At 40.5% G+C, this 23,922-nt stretch overlaps 1 protein-coding gene across 2 annotated transcripts in view; it reads left to right on the forward strand.

The window, feature by feature from the left end:
* The first annotated feature begins 6,116 nt into the window (after positions 1-6,116).
* Positions 6,117-23,922, forward strand: part of abhd17c (abhydrolase domain containing 17C, depalmitoylase) — a 34,024-nt gene continuing 16,218 nt past the window's right edge. The window contains exons 1-3 of one of the 2 annotated variants that reach the window (XM_040002128.1): positions 6,117-6,813; positions 6,904-6,985; positions 21,979-22,158. In XM_040002128.1, coding sequence (XP_039858062.1) covers positions 6,501-6,813; positions 6,904-6,985; positions 21,979-22,158 — 575 coding nt within the window. In that variant the 5' untranslated portion in view covers positions 6,117-6,500. Of the gene's footprint in view, positions 6,986-21,978; positions 22,159-23,922 lie in introns of both variants that reach the window. The other variant, XM_040002127.1, reaches the window with a different exon arrangement.

Genomic DNA, 23,922 nt, shown 5'->3' on the forward strand with positions numbered 1-23,922 from the left:
TAATTAGGGAAGTGTGAAATGAGCTTTAAATTGTGTATGTGCAAATATCTGCTTCCATTCTTGACAAGCGATTGATAATGTTAGGATTATTTATGAAAACTAACCTTCTTGGTTTTTCTTTTCCCTCTCTGGAAGGATTATGTCACAGGTCATTTTGAATTGAGAATGTTTGATCTGAGAGAATATAAAGGTGGACTGCAGGATGTGGGAGTGAGATGGAAACGTTGCCATTTTGCTGTGTGTGTGAAAGATTGACCAATAAACGAATGAGTTCAGTCAAGAGTGATGTCGACTGGTTTCCACACCACACCTCTCTGCGTAACAAGCACTTTTTCTTTCATACAGGTGGAGTCATGAATACTGACCTTAACTGAGGCAAGTGAGGCCTGCAGGTGGATGTTTTGTCTTCCCCACTTTGTCAGGCAGGTCTATTTAAGTGATTTCTTGTTTGGGAACAGGTATGGCAGCGATCTAGGCTGGGTTTGGGTACAGAAATCGAACTTTTCCCCTTAATAATGAACACCTTCATTTAGAAACTGCATTTCGTGCTTACTTGTGTTATGTTTTAAATTTGTTTGATGATCTGAAACATTGACGTGTGACAAGCATACAAAACAACAGGAAATCAGGAAGAGGGCAAACACTTTTTCACACCACTGTAGATCTGGGAACAGAGAGCAGTACACCAAACACAACCTCAAAAAAGTTATAAAGACAGCAAAAGCAGCATAAACTGAATGAAGTGAACATTACTTAATGACCAGAGACTCGGCAGCGATGTGCAAGAGAATCTAGCAGATAACACCAGGAGCAGCAGGAATCTGCCAACAGGGAGTTGCTGGCTGAAGGTCTAAACCTTTGCCGTTTGAGAGATCGGATACGACAGGTCCACCTCCGAGGGATACTGCTCATTCACTTTTCATGTGAAGAATGTGAAATGAGTTCTGGGCTGTGTGAAGCACCAGGCCCAGATGGGATCCCAGGCAGGGTTCTCAAAGACCATACTCACCATCTTCCTGAAGTGATGACTTACATCATAAATCTCTCTCTGTTACATTTCTGTGCTGTTATGATTCTTGGTCTTTGACCCAGTGTTTTATGTTCTGGGCCCCGTGATTCTGTTTGCTTATCATTGTTTTGGTCATGAAGGGTGACTTACGTTTCCTAGTTTAGTTTTCTTATGTTTGAGTCTTCTGATTATTGTGTTTATCTCTTATGGTTCTGGTTTAGTTCCCTTTAGTGTTTCCCTTTTGCTATGTTTTAGTTCTCAGTGTCTCCTGTGTATGTCAGTCTTGTTGTCATGCTCCAACTGTCTTTGTCTCTGTGTTCTGTCTTTAGCGCCTCTGTAGTCTCCCCAAGCCCATTTTGTCTCTCACTCCCTCTGCTGTCTCTTCCTCTCTCTGTATATGTCGTCTCCCTTACCTGTTCCAGTGTTCCTGTCCTCATGCTTGTCTCTTCTGTTTGTCAGGCATTCCTGTGTTTGCTTATCCCTTATCACGCCTCTGTAACTTTGTTACGAAGTTCTTGTACTTCTGTGCCGCCTGCATTTGGGCCCTCATGGATTTTAACATCCATGTGGACAACCCTCAGGACAAAGGGACTAAAGACCTGAGTAACACTCAGCATGTAACAGAGGCCACACATAATAGAGGACACACTCGTGACCTGCTGATCTCCAAGGGCCTGAGCATTTCAAAGGTTACTGTGTCTGATGTGGGCCTGTCTGATCATTACTGTGTTTTCTTTCAAAGTAAAATCTCAGCCCACACAAATATATCAACAGCAGTGATCACAAAACGGTGTATAACTGAAGACAGTAGTGAGATCTTTAACCAGGTCTTCCCATTAACACCTGACCTGTCCAGAGGGTCAATCAATGAGCTCGTCAATAGCTTCAATGCTAACATGTTTAATGTAATGGACACTATTGCTCCCATTAAGGTGAAGGTTATCTCTGGAAGGAAAAAGTCTCCATGGAGAAACTCCACACTGGTGAAAAAAGAAAAAAGAGAGTGTAGGAAAGCTGAGCGCAGATGGAGAAAAACAAACCTCCAGGTTCATTATGACATCTATAAAGAGAAACTTCACAATTATAATTTACAACTGAGGAATGCAAGGAGGTCCTACTTCTCTGACATCATCACTAAAAACAGCCATAATGCTCGGGTCTTATTTTCTACAGTTGACAGGCTAACAAACCCTCCTGTGTCAGTGGCAGCTGAACTTCATTCGACCATGGCCTGCAATGACTTTGCCAAATTCTTCACAGACAAAATCCAAAAGGTTAGACAAGCAATTGGTACATCAACAGCAGATCCAGGATATGTACTGTGTCCACCGAAAAACTGTTTAAACACCATGAAACAGTTTCAACCTATTAACAGCAAAGACCTGGAGGACATCTTAGGTCAACTGAACTCCTCCTCCTGCTGTTTAGATGTCCTGCCAACAAGTTTTTTCAAAAAGGTCTCAAAGACTTTAGAGTCAGACCTGTTACAGATCGTCAACTTTTCTTTATTATCAGGTGTGTTTCCAGAATCACTAAAAACTGCTGTAATCAAACCTATACTGAAAAAGGACAATCTTGACAAGACACAAATGAACAACTACAGGCCGATCTCAAATCTCCCATTTTTAAGTAAGATCATTGAAAAAGCAGTTTCTCAACAGCTCAATTACTTCTTAAAACAGAATAACTGCTACGATGCCTTCCAGTCAGGTTTTAGACAGAACCACAGCACTGAAACCGCTCTGACCAAAGTGTTTAATGACATATGTCTGAATACAGACAGTGGAAAAATGTCAGTCTTAGTTTTACTGGATCTCAGTGCAGCATTTGATACAGTTGACCACAACATATTACTCAAACGACTGGAGAACTGGACAGGTCTCTCAGGAACTGTACTAAACTGGTTCAAAACATACTTAGAAAACAGGAAATACTTCGTATCAATAGGTAACTTCACATCTGAGCAGACAAGTATCACATGTGGAGTTCCCCAAGGTTCCACAAAAAAAAGTCTAACCTGAATTGAAATTAAAATTAATACTTTAACAATTCTGTTCTGCAGTGTTAGTCAGTGACTGGCTGCTCCCATATGGGATTAGAACGATGCCACCTTGTCCCATAGTCCAATGATGCGATTCACATTCGCATACGCAGCTAATCCACGTCGTTGACAGGCTATGACAGCGTCCTTATGTGTTTTAGTGAGCAAAGCGGCTGATGTGGAGTGAAGCCACGTTAACGACAACGTGTACAACCATTGGAGATGTGAGCAGGACAGACGGAACAATTGACGGACAAAGTGTGGACTTTATACCAGTTTGTAAATTGTGTTGATCGGCCACGTAAAACCAGAGTTATGATAAAAATATCTGCACTGTTTGTTTTCTTCCTGAATACTGTCGTTGTTTATATTTACTGCGGGAAGAAACGGTAAAAACGGCGTTTTATAAGGAAAACGCTCCAAAGCCTGTGAGCAAAAACAACACCAAAAGAACTCCACCCTTTCCTATTGGTGGAAAAATGTACCATGTCGACCAATCAAAAAATGATATGGCAACATGGCATTTAGTTATTTAGGAAAGGGGGAAGTTTTAGGAGTGACGGCGGTGCTTTGAGATGTGAGAGATTTGCCACATTTAGCGCAAATCTTGTGTAGTTAGTGTGTAGTTAGTGTGTAGTGTAGTCAATAGTTTTGTTGTGTGTGTCAGAACAATGAGGCGACTGCTGAGTGTTACAGGTGTTACAGCAGTGATACATCTGCTGCTGTCAGGCCTGCAGGTATCAGGCTGTTCTCCTTCATCTCATAGTGGACAGAAATTATGTTTTGGAGCGGCACAAATAATTTGTGTGGCATCAGATTTGATGCAGAACAGCTGATTGTTCTGTAAATAGTTTGAAATGTTTGTTTAAAAAACACCTTGGCTGCATTTTTAAAAAAAAATGGCTGCAAAAACCGTTGTTGTTTGCATAACTCAGTTACTTTTTTGAAGAAGTAACTATATAATTAATTGCCAACATTGGTCATTACATCCTGTATTTTGCAGACAGAGAGTTACAGACTCTCTCCCAGACCACAGACTCATAATACAAGTCAGAGCTTTATTAAAAAAAAGAAAGAAAGAAAGAAAGAAAGAAAGAAAGTTGTGTTTTCAAAATTGGAGTTCAAGTTATTTTTCCTTCCAATAGTGTTAACATGCTGCACACAGGTCATGAACAAGATTTTTTAACATTTTCATTGTAAGTGGGCTAAAGCAGTTAATTAAAGATAGTCTAACTAATGCTGTAATTTGATTATTTTAATAAACATGTAACTTGGATGGATTGGATGCTGGTGTGACCACAGTGCACACGTCTGCTGTTGCTCACAGTGGTCCGAGGGACGCTCAGGGAGTTAGTGTGTTCGCTCAGACACATGAAACATTAGAGGGAACATTGAGTGCCGGCTTGACACCAGGTAACTATTTATTTGTTTGTTTGTTTGTTTCTCAGAGTGTAAACTCACTCTCTGGGTAGTAATCACTTTTAAGGGAATAGCATTGTATTTATTCATTCGGTTTTCTTTTTGTACATGTATTCATGTTATTTATTTAAATGGTTAGAACCTGGTACCAAAATGTACAAACAGTCATAATAAAATGAATCAAGTTTACTCAGAAAGTTTACCATGTCCTTGTCACCCTGAAGCCTATTTTAATATTAAATAGCTATAGCAACATGTTGACCTTCGATTTATTGACATTGATGGAGAGGTAAGAGATCAACTGTGACAAGATATTTTTATTATTATAAACACACACAGTAATAAGAATCATAGTTTCCACGTGATAAGGTTTGTTTGTTTTTTGTCAATTTTTGACCAACATATAATTGAAATGATTTTGAGGACCTTGGTGGATTAAGTCAAATTTTAATGGATTGTTAACATAACCGCACTCTTCATTCTTAAAAAGTTTATCAGAATTCAAACTTAGAGCTATTGTATTTACACACAGACAGGATGACATACGTGTAAACACTGCCAAAAACATAACCTCTGTGGCAGAGCCATTTCTGAGTCTGTGGCAGTCTCTGGATTGTGAGTCTCACCCTACAGCTGTGGGAATTATTCAGCAGTCTTAGAGCACAGTTCTTATTTGGAAAAGGGTGATGTGGGTACTATGGGTCCAGAACAAACTGAGAACTTTAAGTATAGTAATTAGTATTAGTGACTGAAAGAATGACATTGTGGTTTCACATGGTGGAAATGAGCTTCCTCAAAAGCTGGTGTTTGGGCTCTTGATGGTGAAAGAGAGTGAGGATTTTAGTCATCAACTTCTGTTGGTATCTGACTAGGATCCACCTCCACTGCAGACCGAGGACACATTGGAGAGATCATATCTCTCGACTGGTTTGAGAACGCTTCAGTGTCTCCCCCACATGAACTGGAGGAGGTGGCTAGGAAGAGGAAGGTGCATGTCAAAGTATAACCAAGTCACAATGTTGACAGAACTGCCAGTAGACCCATGAGAAGGGAGGTGTTTGTTTTTTTGCTTTAAAAATAAAAAAAAAAAAAAAAAAAAAAAATGTATATATATATATATATATATATATATATATATATAAAAGAATCTTGTCTCATGTTTTCACAGATTCTCATTCTGTTTCTCGGCACCATCACCGCTCAGATCACAGGTCAGGTGATGTGTTTGTTTAAGTTTGTACCTAAACAAGGTTTTACAGTATTAATAAATACCACACTATATGCATCTATTTTGAAGACATTTAATTCAGTTAACTTTAATTTTATTTATATAGCACCAAATCACAAGAACAAACAGGTATATATCCTATAATAATAAAGCAAAATATAAAAGGTAACAACAGTGATTTTAGTGATGGACAGAAAAACACAACTTTATCGGTCACCTCCACAGAGCCCGAACATTACAGTGTGGATCAGCCCAAGTCTTTAAAAAATAGATCTTTGGAATTGAACAGACTGTTTTTCCTTAAAGCGCAAAATATAAATAAATGAAGGGCGGCCGAAGATTTTTGGATGTGTGGATTTTTTTTTCAATAAAGAAAATGTTTGTTTTTTTCCCTTAAAATATCTTACGGCTTTTTGTTTTTGTTACGGCAGGATATCCGGTTGTACCGGAAAACCGGCTTGTCACCATTCAAGAGAAATGGCTGCTTTCTTTATTACAATATATTAGCAACAAAGCTACAGCAAGTGATGTTTTCAAAGGGTAGAACTGTGCTTTTGAGACCAGTAGCGGCACAGTTTAGTGGTGTAAAGTAATATAAACGTAAATGTTGCGTCGCAATTTCTGCGAGTTTTGCTGTGAACCACCTGTATGCCGGCTAGCGAGTAGCTGCAAAGCCGAGACGTCGCTCAGCTTGTCTTCCAGCCCTGCTGCGGTCTGTTAATGGTACACCGGATCTCGAAACAGATCCGAACCGCGTGTTTTGTTTTAGCCGAAGTTAGTAAATCAGGTAACCCCGGGCCTAAATGCCAGAACAAGGCCCCAGGATGAATGGGTTTTCTATCGGCGAGCTGTGCTGGCTGTTCTGCTGTCCACCCTGTCCGAGTCGCATCGCGGCCAAACTAGCTTTCCTTCCACCGGAGCCCACGTATTCCATGCACACCGACGCTAACGGGGTGACTAGCTTACATTTAACCGAACGGGCAGACTGGCAATACTCCCAGCGAGAGCTCGATGCAGTGGAAGTGTTCACCACTAGAAGCAGCCGGGGTAACCGGGTAGCATGCATGTTTGTGCGTTGCGCTCCGAACAGTCGCTACACGCTGCTGTTTTCCCACGGTAACGCTGTGGACCTGGGCCAGATGTGCAGTTTTTACATCGGCCTGGGCTCCAGGATAAACTGCAACGTGTTCTCCTACGACTATTCAGGCTACGGAGTCAGCACCGGCAAGCCTTCAGAGAAGAACCTGTATGCGGACATCGAGGCGGCCTGGCAGATGCTGAGGAACAAGTGAGTATAACACATGGGTGTTGTGGATCAGACAATGCCTACAAGTGTGTGCTGAGATAACGCCCACTACACAAATGCTTTGGGCTCAAATTGTGGTCATAAATATTTTGTACTTGTAAATCAGACTGCATAGCTGTGAACTGAGTTTTGTAACCTTGTAAACCAAAATATCTGAAAATTTTATGTGCATGTTATGTCTTATCTGTGGATCCACAGATGAGAATTTTTTATGTGTGTTAAGAAAAAGAAAAAGATTTGTTTGTAAAAATATTTACACAAGTTACTTTTTTTGCTGTTGTTAATGTCTGCTTGCAGATACAAAGAAAACACTGTGTGTAAAACTCTGCACTCACGTTCCTTGGCTGTGTGTAACTTTCAACTTGCAGTATGAATTTTGACCCGATTTTTCTTCCTTTCAGCTGACTGGTCAGTGTCATGTCAATCACAAATTTAGCTATCCAATCAGAGAACAAATGGATTTGGCGGTGGGAGGGCCTCTTTACTGAGGTTCAGGTCCTGGAAGGGCAAAGGCGCCAGCGTTTTCCTTCATCACCACAAAGGAAAACATTCTGTGCGTGTCTGAGTTCGGTGAACTTTTTGTCACAGGTGTACATGCAGGGACCTCCACAGTCTTTTCAACGGCTCTGTGGACCTCGGGGAGGAAAGCACTTTTGTGGAAATGACACACTCTTTGCTAGTCGGGATAGTTACAAAGCTTTCTTAGTTATGATCGAGTGATTCATGTTTTTACTTAAAAACTTGAACATAATACAACACACACTGTCATAGAGGATATAAAATCAGAGATGCGTTTTGAAACGACGAGGGGCAGGTGCATCTAGTACACGCAGAGCAGCCACAAGAAAACAACATAAAAGCTAGCGCAGCAGCCAGCACAACACAAATTGTGGATTCTTTGCTCTTAGTTAGCTGTGAGCGCAGCGAATGCCACGTCTGATGTGAAAGGGCCTTTATCCTGTGCAGTGTGACTCACAGCAATGGTCCCGGGTCAGCCCTGACTTTATGTGAAAGTAATAATGGTAATTCTGATCACTGGTTTACCACAACTTTATCCTTTCAACAGCTACTGAAAGTTAAGGGACCTAGCTTATATGAGCCTTGTGGGATATTTATATAGAGATCCTCCAGCTTCAAACTGTATTGCCCTTCCAGGACCTGAAGCTCAGTAAAGCCCCTCTGACAGCCCAACCCATCTGTTCTCCAGTTAAATTTGTGAAAAGAAGAAAATTCAGGTCAAATATCATACTTGCAAGTTGAAGCTCACACACAGCCAGGGAACTTGAGCGCAGATTTACACGTAGTTTTTTGCTTTGCATCTGTAACCGGACCTGAACAAAAACAAATTTGTAGCTTGTCTAAATATTTTTCACACACACACAAATTCTCATCTATAGATGCACAAACATAACATTTTCAGATATTTTGGTTTACATGGGTACAAAACTAACAACTACACAGTCTGATTTACAAGTACAAAATATTTATGACCACAATTTGAGCTCATAAAATGCAGCTAAAGTGAAACAGAGAAGTTGCTGGAAGATTACATGGCACAAAATTAATCTTTGCTATAAAGTGACTTGTGGAATTTCAGCATTTTTTTTTTTTTTGCCAGTGGCTGTTAAAAACTGCATTTCCTATGCTGTTTAGGCGCTAATAAAGCTGCCTGCCCCCAGTACATGCTCAGGGCTAAAGAAAGGTTTGGCAGGTGGAACCATTGGAAATGTGACTCACCTGTTTTCTGCTGTGTAATCAACTGATCTGCCTCTGGTTTCCTGCTCATCATGGTTTCTATAAATACAGTACAGTATGTTACCTGCACAGGTTTTCTTTCATGGATAATTTTAATTAGGGCTGATTATCGTCACTGATTTCTAGAATCGATTCGATTTCGATTCACAAGGTCCCGAATCGATTTGATCCACAATTCGATTCGATTCGATTTGAATCGGGAAAATTTTGCCTGATCACGTATCAGTACATTTCCATATTTTTATTTTTACAAAAAGAAAACTGACACTTGTGAGACTTTATCAAAGGTGTGAGCATCACAGCAGAGGCCTTTGTGTCGAAGTAACTGAAGATAAAACACAGAAAAACATGAAGGCGACTTTCCTGGCCTGGGATTTTATAGCAGATGACCTTAAAAATATTCTGCAGTAGATCAAAAACGAAAGAAAACCATTAATCAACATATGAACATTACCTGATGCTGCTGACGTGAAGCAGAGCAAAGTTACAGAGGTTTTATTTGAGACACAGCCTTTTGCAATTTTGCATAATTTTAAAAAGTTTACATTTGTTCAGTATTGAACAGCAGAAATGAGGCTTTCTTTTTGGAAGTAAGTAGAAGGGAAACAAACAGCGTCCGACAGCCTGTAAACAACGGTAGACTTGTGCGTAACAAGCAAGCGAATAATGCAGAAAACAGATTTTTAGACGGGAAACTGTTCTTGAAGAGAGAGAGAGAGAGAGAGAGAGCTGTGCAGGAAGTGTGGTTTTTATTGTGGTGGAAGCAAAACAGCAAAAGTCAGAGTGAATTCATGATGATGTTTACGTGAAGCGAAGTTTGGATCTTCTTTTGCTGCTGGTTCAAACACAAAGCGCGGACCCGCCGAAACATCAGAATCAGTGCGCCGCCGGCTTTCAGCCCCGACCGTGTCCGTGCCATCAGGTGAGAAAGGCGACATCTCACTGATTCTGATCCGTCGGCGGGTCGAGCTGTGTGTTTACGTCTTTGAGCAGAATCCGTGTTCCTGCTCTCATTTACTGTTTTAGCTGTTTGGTGGTTGTTGAAATTTTGTGAGGTTTAACCTGAGATTCTGGCGTTTGGGGCAAAATACATTTATATTTAAAAATCGATTCAGGATTTTAAAGAATCGATATCAAGTTATCCAAGCCAGAATCAATTTTAATCGATAAATCGATAACCAAAACCCAGCCCTAATTTTAATGCCCAACATGATACATACAGAAGGGAAATCACAAAGAGCCTCTGCGCCCTACTTTAGAAGCAGATGCATTTAAAAATCACTGACATTCAAAAGGATCCAAGCTGAATTTTATTGAAATCTTGTTCAGTGTGATGTGGACTTTGTTTACTGTGCCTTCATACATAATGTTTTGAATTATTCAGGATTCATGGACATGCGCGTTATCACAGAAATGTGGCCAACATGCTCATTTAGTTGATGCTTCAAAAACAGTTTGTGTGTTTGGTAAAATTTCTTGAGTTCAATTTGAAATAAGCTGACACTTTGAAGCAACTTTGTTCATTCTTGCTCATTTTGTGTGTTAATAAATGTCAGGGGCGGTCATTTTTATGTAGAGCTCTTCATGCACCACCATCCCGACTTATTCGGTCCAGCTTTGCTTATCCAGCTCACTGCTGGTTAAGCAACTTGACGATCCACCACTCTCTGTGTGCAGAGAGGGTCAACATCCCTCTTATCTTAAGTGATGCTGGTCGCTATGCTGTGTTGGAAGACGTTCGCCCAGTGATGCTGCTGCTTTCTCTTGGTCTGCAGACTCATGCAGACCGAGCTGGTAGCTCAAACGTTTTCCTCATAACTGACCAGAGACTTTGCCTCCAAGATGACTTTGTTTTAGCAGTGGTTCCCAAACTTTCTTTGCTGGGCCCCCCTTGTTTTACAAGAAAAATGTTCGCGCCCCCCCCCCTTCTCGCGTGTGCACGCGCACACGCACACGCACAAACACATCCTCCAACCACACGCCCATATTTTGCTCCATTGCTGTTTATTTCACACCTCAAACATTTAGTAAACAGTTAAGCAAATACAAGTAATCTGCAATAAATTACAGGTAATAATAAAATAAACTACTAACTCGTTTACGCTGCGTCTGCACCTACACGGGTGATTTTGAACACGCAGCTGTTTCGTCCACGTAAACGGCGTTTTGAATCAAAACTGAGATTTTTTTTAAACTCCTTTTTTGCGTTTACACGTGGACGAGGAATACAGAGTTGGTCACGCAGCGTCAAAGGTATGTGCCTTTTTCACGTCACGCTGTGGCCACGTTATTGTTTACAGGAGATGAATTGCAGAATGATAGAGACGAAATACTGTTAATCTGACTGTCTGCAGGTTTTACACAGTTACTGTCCCTCCATTTACAAAGGCAGAGGCGTCACGGTGTGATTATTTTACGTGTAGTTGTTTTTTCCTGTGTAATAATATTCAACATTGATATCAATACATTTTTCAAAAAATGCCTCTCTGTGCAAAATGGGTTTAAAAACATAAACAGCTGTGGGATCCTGTTTGTCTGTGATTTAAACAGCCCAGCGCTGCTCCTGATGCAGCGAAAACCAACCCTGCAGGGAGACCTACGTCGGCACTTGTGCAGGTGAAGCCAAAGGGAAGATTTGCTTCACCATATTTTCTCGTCTTTGTCTTAGAATGAAGTTGGTTTGGAAACATATTCAGCGACGCTTCATCTCCTGCTTTGCGTTTCTGTGGGCGCCCGTGCTAGCAGTGTCCAAGCGTTCTGTTTTTTTCCCCCCTTTTCATCCTGCGCCCTCCCTGCAATGCCTCTGCGCCCCCCCCCCCCAGGGGGCGGGCCCCACACTTTGGGAAGGTCTTCTCACGTGGAATGTATTTGGTCCTAAATCATGGATTAATGTCCAACAGGTCAGTGTGGATGGTCTGCATGTTTATTGTTGAGATCATCTACAACATCCTACTACTGCATATAAAATATGACTCTCCCAGTGTTAATGAAGAAGGCTGTCAAGGCTTCATGGCCTGAGCTGCAGCACACAGTTTCACACACTATGTGTAACACTTTATGGTGCTGCTGTAAATGGTGGAAGCGAGTAGTGGCACTTGAACCTTTTGTTTGGACTCGTTTTCATACTTTGAGTCTAAACCATCTCCAATGAACAGATTGTTTTTCTTTCTTTTTTTAAACTCTCCAGCTCCTCGTCGATAGCTTGCCTCATATGTCCGTCTTCATGCTGTCTCTGCCTGCAGGACTAGACTCATAATTGAGTTCTTTACTTTTTAACAGTAACTGATAAAAGATATTAGATAACTTAATGGTGGTAGGAGGGTGTTGCTGATTAATGTTGGTCAAAGTTAATGGCAGGGGCTTACCTATCAAGACAATTTTTACCTAATTTTCCCATTGATGCATTAAATTATTATTGCCATTGTGCTTTGACTCAAAAAGTAATGAGATCTACAAAGCCATAGTTTCATCTCAGACCTCTTGCAACAGAAATGTGTCCAGGTGTGCACGTGCAGGTTCATGGCTGGACTTCTTTCCGTTTGGAAGTGTGTGTGCGTGTGTGTGTGTGTGTGTGTGTGTTGCGTTGCGTGTGTGCTGCATTTATAATACTTGTGTGTACATATGAGACTTTCTCGCCTTGTGAACACCGTGTACCATGCTGGTTATGTTTGCAGGTACGTGTGAAATTATGCAGTGTAAAACAGACAGAAAGGTATTTGTCATTTTATGTAGTTAATTTAATGAGTTACTGCGTTGACTTAAACAATTAATGTATAATCTGCAATTCAAAGCATGTGCTTCAGCACTTGAGCTTGGAGCTGGGTCGTGTTTTTCACTTTCTTGAGGTATGTCGAGCTTATGTACAGCAAGAGGAAATATACATTTTACATTAACCTAAAGTAGTTATAACTTTCCAGTGTTATTATGAGAATTCAGTGGATTAAGTATTTAATTATGCAAAAACTGCCAATCACGATTTTCCAACACTTGAAATCAAACAGTGATTTGTCGTATTTCTGATGATGAAACAAGAGAAGCATAAACCACTTACATTAATTAATTATCACAAAAATTAGGCAGCTAATCCATTTATCAACATCCAATTCCAGACTAATGTTTTTGCGTTTGTGTCTCTTCATATTTAATGCTTACACTTGTTTCATATACTTAATCAGCACATAAGTGAAAATTGCTGCATGTCAAGAAACAGCAGACTTCATCAAACATCAGTGCTTTCATGACCTGCAGTGCAACATGGACATCAAAGAAAACAGTTACTGAGTTTATTGTAAACTACTAAATAACATTAGGATTAAAACTACTACAAACTAAAAGAAACATTTTTATTAATCAGCAAAATGATTTGCTCTTCTCTTATTTTCGCTCAGCCTGAAGCTGGTTTTATAGTCGAGTGGAGAGAGTGTGTCCGCTGTCTGCTGCAGGGACCACCCGTCTGCCTCAGATGGAGACGGTATACAAGAGTAAGAGTGTATGTGTTGCAGCCACTCTTGCTCGTGCTGTTGGTGGCAACAGAGCATGACATTACAACATACAAAGAGCTGAAGTGAAATGGAGTGTGAAAAGTGTCATTGGACACTCCACAGTTCTCCGGTTCATGGTAAACTGCGCTATCCCTCCTGACTCTATTCCACCTGTCAACCAATCAGCATTCAGCAGTTGCATATGCCGTGCGCGTCCCATTTGCAGTCAGGATCTCGGAGGCCTGCACAGGAGCGCATCTCACATGGGTGGAAACCCTTCTCCTCTCTGTCCGACCGAAAAGTGTATGCAGATGGACACGTTTGCAGGGCTATAAATCCTACGTAAGAGTCCTTACTGATGTGTAGTGTAACACAGAACAACATAGAATTGGAATGAGCAGATTGGCCCAGTAGATCGGCCTGCTGTCATAATACCTGATCCAACATTTAGAGCAGGGGTCGGCAACCTTTCTGATGACGAGTGCCATCTAAAATTTCCTCAGAGGTCAGTGTGCCATATGATTGCATTAGCAATAAATTACACACTTTCTAGAATGATATTTGTTGGCAGATGTTGGCAGCTGTCAGCGAATAGTTATCAGCTCTTTTGAAACAAAAAAAGACTTTTTATCCATAACAGCAAATGAACTGTACAACAGAAAATCCAAATGCTATTTATGGTCTCCTCACAACAGTGATAAGAAGAATAAACTGGGCCAATATGGCATGTTTGTTAATACAGAGACACACATGTTAACGTGATCTCTGGTCTCCCACTCAGAGACACAGGTCTCCCAGTGTCCAGCATTCAGAGGCTGCCTGAGGACTCATGTGAGAGAAAATCTGCTCACACAGACATGCAGAGCCAAATACTGTCAATAAGGCCTCTGCAATGTTCTGAAGACAGTTAACCTTGTCAGGTAGTGATGTTCAGCAGGTGACAATGCAGCTCCATGAACACGCACAGCTGTGGATTCCAGCTGCTTCGATGTTGCATTAACTGGCATTAACTCAGCCAGTTAATGCGAAACAAATCCAGCTGCTCATTAAAGATTTCTGGTTTGATCAGAAAATAAAACATTGGTCCAAACACCTGAAAGTCCCAAAGACGCCTTGTGTCTCGAGTCTACGGATGTATCCGTGTATCTCCGTGGTGCTGATGCTGCGCTGAGCGAACAGCTCCTGAAGCTTTTGAAGTGTCAGAATGTGGAAAGCCAACAACGTCCCTCTCACCGGTAGGCGAAGTTATTTTTAGCCAATTACAAGTTGAATCTGGTAGTTGGGGTTGTTAGCTAAGATACCGTCATTAAGAAGAGGCACAACTAACGTGTCTATGTGAGCTGATTTGCGATGTGCACTGGTGGTGCGGCCATTTATTTTTTTTTAATGCACCTTCTCAGATTAAGTCACTGTGTGTCGTGCCCAGGGCTGGACTGGGACAAAAAAATCAGCCCGGGCATTTAGACTAGAGACCGGCCCCCCAGGTATTAAAGCCATAAAGCCTTTGAATGAAAACAGATGCTGCTGTGACAGTGATGCACAGTCTTGTTGGTATATGTGTGATTTCTATACATTTTACATCAGATAAAAACTTTGGTTGTAAGATTCAGATAATTATTTAATAAAAGCGAGACATTTTAAATGAGAATAAGAAAGAAAAGTATTTCTTTGTGCCCCCCCTCTCCCTGTTAATGCCCTACCTGGCCCCCTGGCAAAACTTTGCTAGACCCGCCCCTGCACAGTTACCAGCTGTCAGCTACTTAGAAAAGGATCCTGGTGTTATTTGTCTCTCAGAAACAGTTCATAACTTCAACTCATTCATGTCACCTAAAAGGTAAACCTGTTTCTCCATCACCTGTTCAGCTCTGATGATTCAGTAAGGACATCTCCTGGTTTCATCTTCATGTTTCCCTCTCACCACATATCCAAACCGACATCATGACCAGCAGCTTTACAGCTGTGGCTCCAGCAAACATCAGCTGATACTAGAAATTAATATTAAATAAATTCTAACAACAGCTGATCAAGCTTAAACGTGCTGCTGTTGTTTAGCACGACATCCGCTGGTTTCCTGTTTCTGGCGCAAAGTGAGCGATAAACAAACAAGAGAGAAAAGCCGATCAGCTGATCATTGATCAGTTTCATGATTGAAGTAGAAACAGGAGAGGAGAGAATGAGAGAAGAAGAGGCAGCTGTGCAGCTTAAAGACAGAATAACTCCAGCTTTGTGCCTTTTTTTTATTCTAGCTGAAGTTCGAGACAAACTGTGTTCTTTTTCAGCTCAATACGAAATGTGTAATATTTTCTCTGAATGCGGGACGATTCCGTCTTTTTACGGGACGATTGGAAACTTTACTAACTAACCTTATGAATTAAATAAAGTTCAACATCAGTAACATCATAGCACCACCCTGCTGTATAGAAACTCCGTCATGCTAGCTAGCACGCAGTACGAGTTATTGTAACTGACTGTAAAAAGTCAGCACAACGAAAATAAACTCCACCTAAACTTGGTTCATATCTGACCCAGAGAGACTGCAGGTCATAACTTCTTACCTGAAGTTCAGTTCACCTGACACTCGGACCGGCGGCTGCCTCGGGGCTCTCCTCCTCCTGCCTCCGACCTCCCTCATCCACCTGCTGGCCTCCACCACTTGTTAATTTTACTGAATCTGTGGAAGCTCCGCGATGCCACCACCAAACAGCTGAGTTACTTTTACACACCGGCCAGCATCTGGCCAGTCCAACGCCTTTCATTGTTTATACCGTTACAAAAAAATAAATAAAACAAATCATTGGGCCACCGAGCAAATGCCCGGTATGCCCGATGGCCAGTCCAGCTATGGCCGTGCCATCAGTTAACCCCACGTGCCCAGGGTTGCCGACCCCTGATTTAGAGTAAGGATCAGAAAATATTTTATTCAAATATCAGATCAGCTTAACAATACAAAGTTCAATGTCTGTCTCCTTCATGTTGAATTACATCATAGGCTTGAGGGGGATCATTACGTAAATAAACAAATCAATAATGAACACGTCTGAGGTTAATGTGCCATTTGACACATGGTATTAATGCCACTTAATGAAAACGGAGAGCATCTAATCACATCTAGCATTTAAATGAAACATTTTATCATTCCCCAACGCTTCCAGGAGTAGCCTGCATGAGCATAAAACTGCATTAATCATCAGACTGCCTTAGGGAACCTAAGCACCTGAGGAGCAGCTGTATGTTTATTCAATATCTTTTTAATCAGATTTTGAGGAAAATCATTACGTGCATGGGCCTTAACGCTGGAATTTAATTAAAGTGGTCTTTTACTTGGCCTCTAGGGACTTGGGTTGTTTTGTGCAGCAGTAAGATTTTGAAGATAACCATTTGCTTTAAAAAAGATCAGTTGCCTTGGCACGCTAATAATTGCTAAATGGTGTTATTGTTCTTTTTCTTTGACGTTACATGTCCGCTCACTGGACTTTAAAAATTCAGTTCCTTGTGTTGAATAAACAGCAGCATGTCCCTGCAACTCTCGCTTTTCACTTATGTTGACTTGAAATAATTAAAGAAATAACAGAGTAGCTCTTAAAACAAGTCTTGATGGTCACGTTGATCATCATGTTCACATCATGTGGATTGTAGTTGATAACACTCTAGCCCATATTCATTGCCAGACTCTTGCACTGTACTAGAAGTAGGACTGTTCTTCTGGAAGTACCTTATTGTTTATGAAACTAGCTTTTGGCCTATAGTTACATAATGATCTTTAACACTTGCAGGTGTAAAATCTCCTTTAGATAAAGCAGAACCGGGTCACTCTGGTAACTCAGAAAATGAACGGTCTAACGAACCAGCAGCTTCTTGGGCTGAAAATTGAGGCCAGCGTGCAAAAGCTCCTCTAATTTTCTCTAATGTTGCAAGTGGAAAATTTCTAAGTTGTGCTTTAATCTAGTTCCAAAAGCAAGTCAGTCACCAAATAGGGATGATAATTGATAAGAATTTAGTGATTTCTATTCCATTATTAATATCACTTAATAATTGGATCATTATTAATACTCTTATCGATTCTTATTGGGTTTTCACCTGCTCTGCTTTGAGAGTCACTGTCATTTCTAAATTACCTTTGTAAAAGGCCCATAACTGATCATTTATTTGAGATTATTAATTTGTGGTGTTACCGACTTGCATGTCTCACCCATTCAGAGCCTTTCTATGTGTAGACATTTTACATGTGCTTCCTGGTGCTCCAGTTTTTCGCCTCATCAGAAAACATGCTGGAGTGAAGTTGACCATGAGCAGAGATGGTGCTGAAAGTTAAAAAGGGGCAGAATAACAACAACCCACATTCATCAAGAATCTAATATGAAATCACACCATACTATATCCCTGTCATCAGGCAGGGACAATGCAAAGCAAACGTAGCCTATGTTTTACCTGATGGGTACACTGTTGCTGTTGAGGTGTTGCTGCTGCTGCTGATGGTGTTGGAGGGCAGGGCTGTGTTGATCTGAGACTGTAGACATTAAAAAGTCCATAGGAGAGCTGGTAGCTGATTAAACAAGTGTTATGAGATAATAATAAAATGCAAAGATCGGTGACAGCGCCTGTGACTTACTCTCTTCCTCCTTCCATCTCCTCATCTAAACTATCACTCTCCATTTGCTGTCCCTCTGAGAACAAGGCACAGTCTGCTGTCGCATTAGTCTGTTATTGAATTACCCACACATAAAAAAACTCTTGCACCTAATCCATAATAGAGAAATAATAGAAAAATGTTATAGAACCAAAACATTATTTATTATTGTTTTTCTGCTTGAACACCTCTGCAATGCAACAACTGGTACACGTGTTATTGTTACCTGTGCTCTTTAATCCAGCTGGTGAGGGATGCACTGCATCTCACAGCTCCTTTTGTCACAGTTTCCTCCTCATGTCTGGACCATGTTATATCATGATTAATAATTAAAAAAAAAAAAGTCTATACATATAAAACAAACACACACGCACACATACACTGACATTTTATACCTTCTCCAGAATACTGTATATACTATGGCCACAAGTTTGCATCATGGTGCTGATCCAGGATCCCTTATTATATATTCCCAGTGCTTGAAATATAAATCCAATATATTCTATTTCTTAATTATTTAGTCCTCCAGAAAGGCAGGCCCTGTAACTTACTTTAAAGCTAAATATGTTTCTTAAAACGGTGGTCAGAGCTACAGACCCATGACAGCCTTACCCAGTTAGCTAGCAGCTAATGACCAGCACCACTTGTGCATTTAATCAAAGGAAAGGTAATGCTTTGTCGTGCTGTTGCACACGCAGGACGCTCTTTTGTTTCGTCAGTTGTCACAAAACAGTTTACTAATTGTACATAATAGGCTAATACTCTGTGTGCTATAGAATACAGTGTATGCATTACACCCTACTGGTTTTTGTTGCATCAGTCTGCATCTCTCCTTTTCCCCTACAGCCCTGCACCGCTCAGACTGCAAAGATGCGCGTGCTCTTTGCGAGCTCGTTCCCGGCTCGTAACCAGCCCGCTCTGCCGTCAAGGGGGAGCACTGGTTAATGGTAGTCACTGATAATGCGCCCCTCTGTTTCTCCAATTTCTTTGTTAATATCTTCAATATGATGCAGTTTTTTGTATTTTTCAGCTTAACTCCGTCAGTTTTTTCCATTTGTTCTCTTAAACTAACTGCAGAATTGAACTAGGTCTTTTTTAAATTCAGAATTCGTAATGCCACAGCTTCCTTTAGTCTCTCTCAAAGGGTGTCACTTTCTTTACAGTTGCCATGTTGGTCCTTCACCGTCATGGAAGTGGAGGATGTAAAAGGCATTGTCCCTATGGTGACAAATGTTGCCTTAAAACGTGTATTTTGTTGACAAAATGTGCAAGTTTCCTATGACATACACACTCATGACTCAATCTTGGTCATTGTTGAACTGGACTCCACGGCAGCCGTCGAAGTTCCTGCACATAATTGCATCGATCACAGTGTTGAAGGTACCACATCACCTTTGCTGAAGCTGGTTCTGCATTATATCTGCCAGATATTATGGCTCTTAAGCGTTCTTTTCCACATTGTTCACAGCATACCATAAATCACCATGTTGTTGAGAGATCTTATTCTTAAACCACTGTTTTTCACAGTGTTGACTGACTCCCGATATTTATACCTTAAAAACAGGTCATTTCAGTAAATTGCTCTGTTTTCAAGATGTTCCACTGGGTGTCTTAAAACATATCTGTAATTTTTGGCCATTTAAAAAAAAAAACACATTTATGCCTTTTGATTGTCTGCTGTGGGCTCATGAAAGTCATTTGATAATGTCCATCTGCTTGGTCTTCTTCTTTTTGTTCTTCATCGTTTAGTAGCCATGATATACAGTTGCATTCATTCTTGACGATGAGTCTCTTTTCCTTACAATGTGCTGTCTGGTGCTCCAAAGTCCAGGGAGTTGTGAGTCAGATGGCACCCAGCGGGGACTTTGTCCATCCATGTGTCAGGTCATAATCAGCTGTCAGGATGACCGCGCAGTTCAGTAGCTGCTTATCAGAGGAAGTACTTGTCTAGGCCAAAAGATTAGTCACACCCAAGCTGTTATCTGAAGAGCTGTTGCAATGACATCTCTTCACAGGGGACGTCCAACACAGCACCTCGACTCCAAATCCTTTGTAAAGCTGGATTTGGAAACAGAATGGTTTAAAAAAACAAAAACGACAACAACAACAAAAAAACCTTTGTGTGTTTGCTGTGGTATAGTTTGTTTCCCAGCACTGTCAGGGAATGGGAGGGTTTGTTTTAAGCTTCCTTTCCAGATTGTGAGTGAAGGCAAGAGGACATGCCATCCAGAATCTCCTCTGCTTGACAGACTAACTGTTTTCTGTCAGGACTGCAGTACTTTAGAAGAGAAGCTGGGAAACGCTATGCCAGTTTCCAGGTCACATGTCTAATGGTTGATCCACTGTCATACTGTTACTGAAAGAATTTCTCCGTAATTAAATGTAGGGCTGCAACAATTCATCAATTAATTCAAATAATTCGATAACAAAAAAAATACTCCACACAAATTCTTTGCTTCGATGCTTCCTTTAATACATGCTTGAGTGTTTCACCCACGACAAAAAACAGACCTGCAATACAAACGTATTTAGGAGCAACGTATGAATAAAAAACAACATCAAGCCCACTCAGCTGAGATGGTGAGCTCCGGTTGAGTGAAAGAAAACATGTTTCTAGCATTGAGAACAGCAGAAACTACAGCAAGGCGGGTTCAGTTTATTATGAATCTCATAATAGTGTCATTATTTTAATACACCAGTAGGGTGATAACATAAAGATCACATTCATTGTCATCTAGATTTATACTAGATGATAAAAGCAGTGCAGCTCCAACAACACAAGAAATGAGTTTATGCTTGAGAAAAAGAATTGTTGGTACTAACAAAGCAGGAGATGAATATACAAAGTTACAATAGTGTTATGAAATGGAGTGGGAATCAAGAAATTCAAACAGAACAGGCCTGGCAGAGGCAGGAAGCAAAAGATTCCAAAGACACTGGGAACAAACTAGCAAGAATTGTCTTCCAAAACAGAAGTGAAGGACTTGGCCAAGTTGGGAATTCTAGTCTCAAAGAGGACAACCACTAGAACACTGAACAAGAATGGGCAGCGAGGTCGTAGACCAAGAAAAACACCACTTTTGCAGGCGAGACACCATCAAGACGGAGGACCACGTGGACAAACATTATGAATACTGGAACTGCATCCTTTTGTTTGATGAAACTAGAGCTCTTTGGACATTGAGACGCTTTTTTGGAGAAAGAAGGCAGTGGCGTGCATCCCAAAGAAACACTCTTCAAGTATATCTGGAACCAGGAATCCAATCAAAGTGGAAGGAATCGTGAATCTCTTTCAAAGTCTGTGGGGTGAACTGAAGGTCCAGCTTGAGAGACTCACTCTTTCACAAAAACACTTTTTTCTATGTTTAAGTGCTTTCTATCCAATATTCACTCTAATATCATTAAACAAGGATATTTGGCATGGACACCCAGGGAGCACCCAGGGATCGAAAGGCCAACCTTATTAGTAGATGACTATTGGCACCTGGGTCTATCAGGTCTAATAATTTTGACTGTGGTAAAGTCTTTGTTTTTCTGTATTGTAAAATAAACTATTAAATTTGGAAAGCTGCTGATGTTAAATGTACAAACAGGCTAAACTCCAATGACAATAATATAAGAATCTAAATATTTTGCTGATTAGGATGAAAAAATATATATTATATATTATATTGTGTTATGTACTGTTCAAAAAAAGGGAACACAAAAAGAAGACATCGCCTGACTCAAAGTGATTCTCCGCCAAACAGTCCTCGTTCATTAAGTGCTCCACAAACTCTAACATTGCAGCTGACAGCTGGATTTTCCTGTCTCACTTTAGCCAGCAACAAGAGAACCAGAGTAAAATATGGACAGAAAAACCTTCATCTTATTTATTTAATTTATTTTTAGCAAAAACCCATATTTGCAGCCAGGGTCAGCACGAATGTGACCCCTTCAGACTGCGTTTTAGTTTTAAACTTCTAATTTAAGCACTTGCTGCTTAAATGGCGTCACAGATGGTTTAAATGAGCCTGTAGTAGTTTATGTAGTGTTTCATGTGTGAAGCCTTGTGTATGCTGAGTAACATCACAGTATAAATGGATGTGGCTTTTCTGTGTGTCTTTGTAAAGGTATGGTGTAACTCCTGAGAATATCATCTTGTATGGTCAGAGCATCGGCACGGTGCCCACCATTGATCTGGCTGCTCGCTATGAATGTGCTGCCGTCATCCTGCACTCACCACTAATGTCGGGCTTACGGGTGGCCTTCCCTGACACACGCAAGACTTACTGCTTCGATGCCTTCCCCAGGTATGTGTTAAAGACGCAATCAACACGCATGCATGTCACAACGTGGGCAACCAGCAGTGTTACAGTTTTATTGTAACACTGATGCGTTAAACCTCTCTGATGTAAAGGTAAAAATGTAACTTTCTGTCAGGCAACTGCTTCACGGTTAGTAGGAGGGAAATTAATAGAGAGAAGAAGAAAAAACTCTGAGCTCAAGTCCTTTCTGTTTCTGGAACCGAAAAGTCTCTTTGTCATATTTGTGTGATGTATGTGTGTATTAAAAAAAAAAAAAAAACGTTGAAACTTAAACATGATTTAAATGAACTTTTAGGCTCCACCTTAGTTTTTATTGCACCCATAATATAAGGAAATGGCTGATGCATTTATTTATTACCAGAAGTAAATTTCTATAAAACAGTTGCTCATATATTTGAAGGATCAAACGTCAGCATGAAGACAAAACATACAACACAACAATAAAAGGAAGCACAGAGATATTTGCTCTGGAGTCTTGCAGCACCAGATGTGGCTGCGAGGTCACATGTGGCTGCCTCTGAAGCAGAGGTTGGAACGTAAACAAAATTCAAGCTGCCATCTAAAAACTGGGTGTTGGTCTATGAGAAATGACATTCGTAAAAAGCAGCAGCAACAAGTGAAACATGTTTTTGGGGTTTATTTTGCCTGTCCTCTCTGGACTGTAGCAATCAGGATTATTGTCTGTCACAGCCCAACAGATCGTTACAGCTTTTATCATACTGGCCCACTTGATTGTCGTAGTTTGTTCGATCTTTATTATTTATTTATTTATTTTTACTTTTAAGTAGTGCTGTCAATAGATTAAAAAAGACTAACTCACAATTTTCTGTAGTTGATTGCGATTAATCGCAATTACTTGATCAATAGCCTGGTTGCAATCACACTTTTTCAACTTTATATTTAAGCTTGTAACTGACATTTATGCAACATAATGAAGTAAATGCAGAATAAACACAAAGAATGTTAAATGCTTAAATTCAAAGAGAATATGAATAGTTTCAGTCTTTTAACACAGCTTCTCTCCTGTGAAATGCAACTTTAAAAAAACCTATATACTAATAAGTAAGTTTACAGTCATATATAATATATATTAGTGCTGTCAAACAATTAAAATGTTTAATCAGATTCATCACAGGGTTACTGTGGATTCATTTTGATTAATCACAATTAAATATCATTCATTTTTATTCTATATTTATCGCATTTCATTTTGCGTGAGCAAACAGAAAAAAGGGAAAATATACGCACTTAACATGTTTATTGAACATCTTAAACCTTCATGTAAACAAAAAACTCTGTGATCATTTATCCTCTCTCTGTGTCACTCTTGGAGAGGCACTTCAAGTCCTTGAGACGAGGAACCAAAGCTTGTAAAGCGCCTGTTCCCAACGACATTAACAGGTCTGCAGTTTGTTGCAATCCACTTGGCATCAATCAATATGTCCGAGGTCGACTTACTGAGCCCCCGATGCTCCGTGAGCAAGCTGGGTGCCACGTTAGCTAAAGTGCTAGCAGCATCCCTGACTAACATAGGCTTCGCTTCAATGTGATATTTTAAGCTGGAAGTGCTTCTGTAAAAATAAAATTCCTTCTGCCGAGACAAACTGCCCGAAATGCGTTGACAGAAACATTTCAGGGATTTTGAGTCATTCTGCACTCCAGATGTGTTAGCGTTACATTTTTTGTATCGCGTTAATCGTAATGGCGGCGTAATCTGCATTAATTTTGACAGCACTACTTTTAAGTTAT

This window comes from Simochromis diagramma, unplaced genomic scaffold, assembly GCF_900408965.1.
Source record: "Simochromis diagramma unplaced genomic scaffold, fSimDia1.1 OVJJ01000430.1, whole genome shotgun sequence".
Lineage (NCBI taxonomy): Eukaryota > Metazoa > Chordata > Actinopteri > Cichliformes > Cichlidae > Simochromis > Simochromis diagramma.